The sequence below is a fragment of the Protomyctophum parallelum genome, assembly GCF_964188405.1.
Source record: "Protomyctophum parallelum genome assembly, chromosome: 19".
Taxonomy (NCBI): Eukaryota; Metazoa; Chordata; class Actinopteri; order Myctophiformes; family Myctophidae; genus Protomyctophum; species Protomyctophum parallelum.
The window spans coordinates 12031596-12043007 of record NC_139717.1 but is presented as its reverse complement, the minus strand read 5'-3'; the positions used below and the strand labels follow the sequence as shown (position 1 = coordinate 12043007).

General features: G+C 45.3%; 1 protein-coding gene across 2 annotated transcripts in view; it reads left to right on the top strand.

Moving 5' to 3' along the window:
- LOC310876265 (serine/threonine-protein kinase D3-like) overlaps positions 1-10346 on the top strand; it is a 67411-nt gene extending 57065 nt beyond the window's left edge. For both annotated transcript variants that reach the window (XM_083789751.1, XM_083789752.1), the window contains exons 18-19: positions 4081-4166; positions 6658-10346. In XM_083789751.1, the coding sequence (XP_083645877.1) occupies positions 4081-4166; positions 6658-6831 (260 nt within the window). In that variant the 3' untranslated portion in view covers positions 6832-10346. The remainder of the gene's footprint in view (positions 1-4080; positions 4167-6657) is intronic.
- Positions 10347-11412: the final 1066 nt, after the last annotated feature.

Here is an 11412-nt window from a genome sequence, read left to right as displayed (position 1 = left end):
GGGTGAGTTCATGTACCCGCCCAACCCCTGGAGGGACATCCCCACAGAGGGTGAGTTCATGTACCCGCCCAACCCCTGGAGGGACATGTCCACAGAGGGTGAGTTCATTTACCCGCCCAACCCCTGGAGGGACATGTCCACAGAAGGTGAGTTCATGTACCCGCCCAACCCCTGGAGGGACATCTCCACAGAGGGTGAGTTCATGTACCCGCCCAACCCCTGGAGGGACATCTCCACAGAGGGTGAGTTCATGTACCCGCCCAACCCCTGGAGGGACATCTCCACAGAGGGTGAGTTCATGTACCCGCCCAACCCCTGGAGGGACATCTCCACAGAGGGTGAGTTCATGTACCCGCCCAACCCATGGAGGGACATCTCCACAGAAGGTGAGTTCATGTACCCGCCCAACCCCTGGAGGGACATCCCCACAGAGGGTGAGTTCATGTACCCGCCCAACCCCTGGAGGGACATCTCCACAGAGGGTGAGTTCATGTACCCGCCCAACCCCTGGAGGGACATCTCCACAGAGGGTGAGTTCATGTACCCGCCCAACCCCTGGAGGGACATCTCCACAGAGGGTGAGTTCATGTACCCGCCCAACCCCTGGAGGGACATGTCCACAGAGGGTGAGTTCATGTACCCGCCCAACCCCTGGAGGGACATCTCCACAGAGGGTGAGTTCATGTACCCGCCCAACCCCTGGAGGGACATCCCCACAGAGGGTGAGTTCATGTACCCGCCCAACCCCTGGAGGGACATCTCCACAGAGGGTGAGTTCATGTACCCGCCCAACCCCTGGAGGGACATCTCCACAGAGGGTGAGTTCATGTACCCGCCCAACCCCTGGAGGGACATCTCCACAGAGGGTGAGTTCATGTACCCGCCCAACCCCTGGAGGGACATCCCCACAGAGGGTGAGTTCATGTACCCGCCCAACCCCTGGAGGGACATGTCCACAGAGGGTGAGTTCATTTACCCGCCCAACCCCTGGAGGGACATGTCCACAGAAGGTGAGTTCATGTACCCGCCCAACCCCTGGAGGGACATCTCCACAGAGGGTGAGTTCATGTACCCGCCCAACCCCTGGAGGGACATCTCCACAGAGGGTGAGTTCATGTACCCGCCCAACCCCTGGAGGGACATCTCCACAGAGGGTGAGTTCATGTACCCGCCCAACCCCTGGAGGGACATCTCCACAGAGGGTGAGTTCATGTACCCGCCCAACCCATGGAGGGACATCTCCACAGAAGGTGAGTTCATGTACCCGCCCAACCCCTGGAGGGACATCCCCACAGAGGGTGAGTTCATGTACCCGCCCAACCCCTGGAGGGACATCTCCACAGAGGGTGAGTTCATGTACCCGCCCAACCCCTGGAGGGACATCTCCACAGAGGGTGAGTTCATGTACCCGCCCAACCCATGGAGGGACATCCCCACAGAGGGTGAGTTCATGTACCCGCCCAACCCCTGGAGGGACATCCCCACAGAGGGTGAGTTCATGTACCCGCCCAACCCCTGGAGGGACATCTCCACAGAGGGTGAGTTCATGTACCCGCCCAACCCCTGGAGGGACATCTCCACAGAGGGTGAGTTCATGTACCCGCCCAACCCCTGGAGGGACATCTCCACAGAGGGTGAGTTCATGTACCCGCCCAACCCCTGGAGGGACATCTCCACAGAGGGTGAGTTCATGTACCCGCCCAACCCCTGGAGGGACATCTCCACAGAAGGTGAGTTCATGTACCCGCCCAACCCCTGGAGGGACATCTCCACAGAGGGTGAGGCTGGCGTTCATTCTGATTATGGTATAAATTACAACACTGTTTCCCAAACGGTGGGGTCGCAGACACATTTTTGGGTCGCAGATCAAAACATAATCAATTTTTTTTTCATTAATTTCATGAAGAAATATAAGAAAAATCTACAAGCTTGCACCGTGTTGTGAGCTTGTACAGTAGATCTGCTATTTTCACTGGTTTGGGTTTCACTAGCTTGGGTGGCATCAACATTTTTCTTTTGGGTCTCCAGCTAAAAACCACTGAATTAGATACGTAGCTTGTAAAGTTAGTTCAGTCACGTGTACTCGAGGGCTCACACACTGCGCTGCGCTATGTGGGTGCATAGTGCACACCCATGCTTATAGAGGGTATGCGTGTGACATCATCATCATCATTCCCGGAAGTTATGCAGGAACGCCTACTGAGTGGCAAAAAACTACTTTCTGGCCTTGACAGCCCATACATTTGAACAGAAAAGTCCTATTTGATTCCATTAAATGACTTTAAACAATGTTAAATTAACTTTGACACTCACTTTGCCACTCGATTTGCCACTCGCTCTGCCATTCACTTTATACATGCGCATACCCTCTATTACAACGGTACTAAACATACCACATACGCCCACGTGACAATCAGCTGACCACCAATTGCCGGGTTATTTAAGCTCACCTCAGTCTCTGTTCTTCCTCCCGTCTTTTGTTCCTGGACTGTTAGTTTGCTCGTACCACCTCCCCAGCACCACCAGGGGGCTCTGCTATTAGTTGTGTTCCCCATAGGAAGGTTGTTATTGTATATCTATCTCCCTGCTCTTAATGTTTAAAGATGGCTGTGTCTCATTGTGCCGAGCAGGGAGAAAAACACGTAGCAGAGACGATACAATATTATATCCACACACTTCTATTCTCATTCTATAATAAAATATTGGTTCAATCTATTCCTGAGTTATCTGACTGAGTTTTAGTCGAAGTATTTTGAATTACATTTCATTTAGTTTCAGTCATCTTTTGGTCATCTTAAAAGTTTCCATTTTAGTCTAGTTTTAGTCGACTAAATATGAGATTTTAGTTCTGTCAACATAAATGTATGTTGGCGGGCCAATAATGGCAGATTTTACAGTGATCTACAAGTGAGCTTGTAGATTGGCTATTTTCAGAGCACCCGATCTGTACATGGTCTGTTTGTCCCCCTCCCCTCGGGCAGGAGGCTGTGTAGGATTAAGGCCAGCAGCACCAGGATGAAGAATAGCTGTGAGAATCATGACCTTGAACCTTTGCACTAGTAATCTGTACTATGAACTCTGCATTTATGAACTTGAGCTGTACAATTTTCAATTTAGGTTTACGAATTGTTATGATTTGTTTTGGAGAATTCCTATGAAATGTTTAGATGTATTTTATCTTTTTGCCTGGGTAAACAAATTTCTTTCTGTACTCGTATGGAATGCCAATAAAACTCCTTGAACCTTGAACATTGAACGCAACCAATCATAAATTGACTTTTAGTTCTACGGGATCTCTTCTCCACTCCCTTACATTTTAGTCTAGTTTTTATTTGTTGACAAAATGGTCAATACATTTAGGGTTCCATCTTGTGCCACCCTTATCCCGTATACCTAAACTTATTTGCTATTTTTTACTATTTTGAAAATCATTTTAAAATTACTAGCCGATCTACACGTTGTGAGCTTGTAGATCAGGTTTTTTTTAAATAGTAAAAAATGGCAAATAAGTTTAGGGATAAGGGTTAAGGAGTGGCGCAAGATATAGCCCTTAGTCTTCTAGTCATCATAGTTTAGTTTTTATTTCATTTTTATTTAGTTTTTGTTAGTGATAGTTTTAGTTTACAGACACTGGGTGATACAGGAAAATTTGTTTCGATCTGGGGTAGGCAATTCCTTAGGCACCAGTGCCAGCATTGGCAATTTGGCACAAAGGAGGGTGATCACTGGCACACTGGCATAAGTGTGTGAGAGATCATTTTTAGTTCAAAATAAAAAAAATTAGTCTAATAAATGAAGTACCTCACATTTGTGTGTAAATTACATCCTGCACATTCTACATTCATTAAAACTCTGAACTCTGACTGGGATGGGAGTCTGGGACATAGGTGGGTTTGAGTAATAATGGTCATTATAACAATGTGAAAGAGATTATTTAAAAATAAGGAAAAACGTTATATTTGTGGACAATCAAAATATGTTGTAAAAGAACATGGCACTTGCAGACCCCTGATTATGGACAACTTTTGGCTGTGTACAGTCACTCTGCTTTTAACTGCGTGATTCTCCTTTCCTCCACAGCCACAGACCTGATTAATAACTTGCTCCAAGTCAAGATGAGGAAGCGTTACAGTGTGGACAAGTCCCTCAGTCACCCCTGGCTTCAGGTACAACTCCAGTACCCCCCCCCCCCCCCCCCCCCCCCCCTCTCTCTCTCTCTCCATCAACGCACTTCATCCCCAGTTACTTCAGTGGCGCGCCGCATTTCAAGTTAATAGGAACTACTGTATAGGCTTTCTCTACCTGGAAAGTTAGCGTGCTGAAAGAGAAGCCATTGTCCTTGCATTAATAATAATTCAAAGGAAAAGAAAAAAAATCATAATGTTTAATGTTGTGTGAAATTACCAAACCAATCACAACAATCACTGATGTCTGTGGTAGGCAGGTTTGTGAACTGTCCACAGCCCGAAAAATAAACACAGAGGGCCAAATTCATTAAAAAGAAATATGCCACCGTTACACTGTGGCGGAAACAGATATCGTATTTATCCGTCCGATCAAGCTACGTTGAGATGGCGTGTTATTCAGAGAGTGGTGTGTACCACAGGTTCGCATGCGTATTGCAGGTGTATGTCATACTGAATGCACCGGGTGCAAAGTGATCGGAAAAGCACCCGACAACCTCACCTGCATTGATCCACGCCCCATATCGTACCATAAAAGGCTTCAAGCATGACTCAGCAGACAGCAGTTGTCTGAGATCCGTCTGTCAAAAAAAGAAAAAAGGCTTTGCAGCCGCAGGCTATATAGCGGCTTCACAAATTAGGCCTTCAATAAAAATGATTGCTGGAAAGAAATCACAGCCGCGGTCACTGCTATGAATATAGCCCGTACTCTATTAATTTAATAATTCTACACATGTAGGAGCAGGACAATTAGGGCTTTTATGATATGTCGTTTTTGCACCATTGTATATTACCACTGTAGGCTACTATATATGTACAAACTGACATCAATCCATCAAAGGACACCAAAGGAAATTAAAAGATTTCCAAGCTTACAACGGTGCGTGCTCCGCTGAAGCAATATAATTATAATTTATTTAATTAAGTTCGGGACCAAGGCGGGTGCTCACTCACACCTTTGCAGAGGTAAAACATATCCGATATTTAAAATATCGGATATAGGCCCTATGTCAATGCAAAAGAGAGAGAGAGAGAGAGGGAGGGGGGCATGGGCCCTCGACACTGGTTTTCGCGATAAAGAACAGTAGCCTATACATTCATATAAGTGAATAATTATAGGCCTACCTCGTAGGCCTGGGATCCTCTTGTCTGAAGAAATTATAATCCAGTGAGTTTATCCAGTGAGTTAAACTATTGTGTGTGGCATCCATGCATGTGATCAATATCAATATACATTATTATAAAGTCTGTCCGTCATTAGGCTAATGTGGTCTTCTATTTTTTACCGACAGTCAACTGAGTCAAGGAGCTCCGTAACAAAACAATTTCAATAGGCCTGCCGCCTACTGCAGGCATTACTACACTAAACAATGTTGGATTCGTACAGTGCAGAATGCAGATAAGCCTATGTTCTTATTATAATTGTGAGTTTGTTTTTTAACATGCACGAGAGCCAATCTACAAGCTCACAACCGTTGCACTTCAAAGGCTGCCGAGTGAGCAGCAAATCGCGCATGATAGAAATATATATAAATAAATAATGCTGATCGACATGCCTACATATTTTATCTGAGATTTGGGAACAATTTATTGATTCAGCATGAAGACTAAAGCCTTCTGAATAAATTGTAAGTGTATGCTTCCGCAAATTTCTCCGCCACCTAAAGACGTCCCATAGGATTTGACGGAGTTTCCGACCAACCTACGTGAGCGTCAAGTTCACGGCCATTTCCATGAATTCCAAATTAATGTGGGAAATCCACGTAAATGCCTTTCCGCTAGCGTCACGTCATGTTATCAGCGTAAACGCCGTTGTGAATTTGGACCAGAGTGACTAGACTAGAAATGGTGGCATCGTATAATGAGCATCAGTGAGGAGGACCAGTTATATGAAGATAGATAATAGATAATAGATAATGGTCCACGAAGTCAGTGGTTCTCAAAGTGGGGACACCCCACCTTGACAAGCACTTGAAATTGTAGGAGTTATTATTATAATTGCTGATATACATACAAGCTAAGAGCTTTCACAATTTTTGGCCTCTATATCATTTGACAATTTGACTATACTTTTGATGCAGTATTTATTAAATGTATTTGTTTATTCATTCATTTTACTTTAATTTTCTTCCCTCCATGTATTAGGTATTAAAGTCCTCTCAAATTGTCACTTCACTGCCCAGGCGGTGGCGTAACCGTCTGGGCACCCGACTGGTAATCCAGTCGCAGTGTGCCGCGGGTTCGACTCCCGAGCCCGACACGGCCTTTACTGCATGTCTTCCCCCATCTCTCTCCCGTTTCCTGTCAGCCTACTGTCTGTCCCTTCAAAAAACCAATAAAAAAAAATATCTTAAAAAAAAAAATTGTCACTTCACTGTCACACACCCCCCCCCCCTCCCCCCAAGCAAATAATTAGCTTGGTGATGCTAACTAGCCACAACAACACCATCCTGTCCTCCTCTCCCCCGTGCAGGACTACCAGACGTGGCTGGACCTGCGGGAGTTTGAGACGCGCCGCGGCGAGCGCTACATCACCCACGAGAGCGACGACACACGCTGGGAGGAGCACGCCGACGAGAGGGGCCTCCACTACCCCACCCACTTCATCATGGCCCCCAACCTGGAGGACATGGACGAGGACCCCTAGTGGTCTGTGGAAGAGCACACACGCGGAAAAATAAAGGAGAGAGAGAGAGAGAGAGAGAGGGAAGGAAAAAAAACGTAGAACACAACAGGGATGATTCAGACGAGCAGCAATTTGAGCTGATTTTAGCTGATTTTAGCTGATTTTAGCTGGTTTTAGCCCTTTAATCCGGAGTAAATTAAAAATGAGAGCGCGGGTGGAGACCGGACCGCTAGTGGCCTTAGAAGATCAGATATACTGGCGATATAACGTGGAAAAGATGCCAAAAACAGCATTTTTAAGATGCAGCTGTTTTAAGTCAAGACTGACCTAATGTGAACGGAAAGGTGTGGTTTCGGTGCATCGCTCACAGTAGCGGTGGGATCAGACCTGTGATCTTTCCCTCGCAGAACGGCAGCGCTGTACGTGACCAACGCCGGGTCCCTTTTTGTTGCTGCAGAGACCTATGGAGACTGTGGTGCCTGTTGCCACGGAGGCGGCTGGCTATTCACAAACAAAGGCCATCAGAAATGTGGCGTTAAAAGGCTTTAATGACACCTTGAACTGAATTGTTCGGGAAAGCACGTGAACGCTCTGTACGTAACAGGCACCTGTACACGCGACGTGTGCGCCTGTCCGTGTTTGTGAGTGCTTGCCTTGTGTGCGTGCGTGCATGGCTGCATGCGTGTGTTTGCAGACACGCAAGGAACACTTGAGGTGCTGCTGCTGTGCATTTTTCAGGTTGTTTTCCAGAGACATTCCAGAGAGCAACGCTTTATGAATTTATTGTTTTCTGTGCTCACTTGCCTTTTGTTTTCCTACAAGACCTATAAGAGACACAACTGTGTTGTTGTGAGCCGGGAGAGAAGAAATAAATGAACATTTCCCAGGGATTTTTGTCCCCCCAGAATTCAACATTCCGTCACGTTTTTTTTAATAAACTCTTGCGCTGCCCTAGAGCAATTTGAAAGGGCCAAATATTGTATAAACGGGACCAAAAACCTAGTTGTTTTTTATGTTTTATGTTATCTAAAAAAAAAATTTTCTTTGATAGCATATTTTTCTTAACTCGTTAAGACGTAGGGTATTTCATAAAACTACTAGAACTGTTGTCAGTCTGTTGCCAGAACTGTTTCTATATTTTTTACAAAACGTTCAAGATTCATGAATTATTTTATTATTGTTGTTTTGCTGCTGTATTGAGACGAGAAATCTCTGAATCCTTGATCGTCCCTGTCGGGCTGAAACCTTGCATATTTCAACTTTTTATGTTATTTTTGTAAATGAATGCCCTACTTCTTTGTGCTTGGAGATCTGCTATGTCGTTGCTGTTTTTGAAACATTATCGTTGCTGTCGGGCAGAAACCTCTTATATTCTAGATTTTTGTGTTTTTTTCGTAAATGAACGCCCTGCTTGATCACACTACAGTGTCACACAAACGCATCAAAAGTAGCAGATCCGGACGCTTGAAACCTTCCGCCAAGTTATGCGTTTTGAGCTTGTAGATCTGCTAGTTTTGCCGATTTTGAATTCTGAAAAGCAACAGTTGCGAGGTTTCCACCAGACAGAGACGATATTGAACATTTGTTACTAAATAATAACTACATTGGATCCATTGGAACACAAGGTTATTTTTCTTTCGATTTCCTGAAAAGTAGCAGTGTTGGGCATACAAGTTTTCCACCCGACAGCGACGGTATAATAGTTGATTGGAACTGGAACAGGCTAAAAAGTTGTTACTGACTATAATGTACATATATTTGTATTGTTCATATAATTGGGATTGTTTTTGCACAAGTTGGTTAACTCACTTTGAGTAGTGGTTCTCAATGTGGGGTCCCGGGACCCCCAGGGGTTCTTGAGGGGGTTTCAGGGAGTCGTCCAGCAGCATTAGTTTAACCACTTTAACCCTTGGCTTGGCTGGTAGAAACCAATGCATTGTGAGCTTGTAGATCTGCTGTTTTCAAATAATCTTGAAAAAACATGAGAAAATGGATGTGAGACATTTCTTCCCACAGTCTTGTGGGGAGTCCCTTGGACTATATTGTCCGATGCTGGGCAGTGGCCAAATGCATGTTCATTTCGGGGGCCTAGACACGAAAGGCTTGAGATCCACTTACATAAGGGAGACACGCAACTTAAACTGCTCCTAAAAATGGTTACTCTGCAAAGCAAAATTTATTTCCCTACAGTTCTTGAAGAGGGGATGGCTTGACAGGTGAAATTCCAGACTCAAACCTGTGACATGAAAGTCTGCACAAGTACAACCAGCCAATTTGATCATAATATTTATAGGGGTAGTTCACCCAAAGGTTAGTTTTTCCTCACATTCCTGATGTAATATTCCAATATTTAATGAATTGAAGTAAGTAGGAGGCCAATTTGAAAGGTTTAATGACATTCATTAATTTTTTATTTTTTGTTTTTCTTTTAGGTTACAATTACACCCACACAACCTGAACTTTGAACATTCAGTGAATGTTTTGTGTGTTTTGAAGCCTTTTGAGCTGCAATGAAAACAGGCAAACAGGCCTCAACAGTGACATCTGCTGGCAAATTCCTATGTCATATATGGGATTTGTGGACCTCACGCTCCAAAGGCAAATCAGAGCACCCAGAAAACCCCAGATCTACTGAATGTTACATGTTCAGGTTTTTGGGTACAATTGAGCTCAGAAAACATTTAAAAAAAAAAGTATGTTACAATCCCTTTAAGAAGATTTAAATGACCACTTTTAAACTGGACAGTAGTTGTTTTGGATTGTTTTTAAAATATAATTTAGTCTTGGCCTCTGCTATTTACTTAAAATAATTGAATATTGGAATATTTGTGTGGGTGAATTACCCACTTGAACCCTGCATGGCATCCCTACACATTCTCGGGCAAACGTTGATATGTAAACTATTTTTGGTGAAGCTATTTAGTTCATAGGGAAAAAAGGGTTCCTACCCCTGGGTCATCTCAGCGTGCCGTATAGGGTTGAAGTGGTTAAATTGCAATACTGTGGTGATTTGACACTGCATTTGATTGTCATTGTCAATCCATCTTTCGTACAAGATATGTAAAGATATTTGCTCTAAAGTAAATTTTGCACAAAATTAATTTAGAGAAAATGTTTGATTTAGCTTCCCCCCCCCCCCCTGCGGATAACAATTTTGGGCGCAGTTTGAGTTCAGCCTACCAGCTCAGTGGCCTTGTGGTTAGTTAGACTAGAGAGTGTCCACCCTGCATGAGACAGGGAGGTCAGAATTCGATCCCCGGCCGGTACAACCGAATGGACTGTTGCGGGTCTGTTTCATTTGTACGACACAGAGTTAAATGAAGCCTGAGGGGTTTACAATACAGTGTAGTTTGGGGGTCCCAGAGATACATTTTGGTATCAAAAGGGTGTTCACACATATCAATCCGGGGGTCCGTGAAATGAAAAGGGACGAGGATCACTGGCCTAAAATGGCCGTTCTATACGGGCCTAAAAGGCTGTTTTATTCTCGTACGGCAAGTGTCTCGTCAACAACGTCAACCGACAGGGAATAATGTGTTCTCTATCGTATCAGAGACTATCTCTCCACCCAACATATTTCATATGTATGGGGAATGTCCCCACCTCACTTGTGACGTGGATACCTCTTTAAGACACACCAGTGCACTGGCACGCACGGGTATATAAGGCCCAGGTGGTGCGTGATTACACTGCTTTTTTGATCTCCACCGAGCAGTCCAAGACGTGGTCTCCTCAACGGAAGTGCAGAGCAAGTTATCAACAATAACTGCATTTTTTAGACTTTTTGAAAAGCAACTACTCACGAGTTCTGGCAGCCGGATTAATCCACTGCTGGAGGCAGGTTAGAGAGCTGGCGTGGATCGCTCCTCTCTGGATTGCTGTCACACAGCTCGTTTGTAGGTGTAGCAAACAAAAACAGGGTAACACCAGCCAAAACACCGTTACAGGCGTATTGCTGACATAGTGTTAGTTTACGCGTCCTGTGGTGTAGCCTGTCTGTCGACCTGTGGGCAGGGACACAGACAGGACCATTGGCCCTGTAATCCTGTAAAGCAGCGGAATAATCGCACTATACGTTTGTATCACTGGCTTGGTGTCAGTTAACGCATCCGTGATGCATATTCCGTGGGCTGGAGTGGACCTGCGGTTGGCGCAGCGAAACATCAGCCCCGCTATAGGATCATTGGCTCTGTAATCCTGTAAAGCAGTGGAATAATCGCACTATACGTTTGTATCACTGGCTTGGTGTCAGTTAACGCATCCGTGATGCATATTCCGTGGGCTGGAGTGGACCTGCGTTTGGCGCAGCGAAACATCAGCCCCGCTATAGGCTTATCATTTAACACAGCACACTATACAGTATACACTAGTGTATAGTATACAGGCGTATTGTCGCTGGGGCGGCTTCCGCGGCTTGGGTGCTGTGTTCTTTTGCTTCGCCTCGTGAGAGACAGAGCTCCCTGGGGTGTATTGCGGCTAAAGCCGTTCACACACCCTGGTGTAGACTGCGTGGTAGAACCCGTACGGACGGGGGAAGCCACGGAGCAAGCTTATCCTCCGAACCGTGGGTCCTGTCAGTCATAGACAGGACGAGCTAATTCC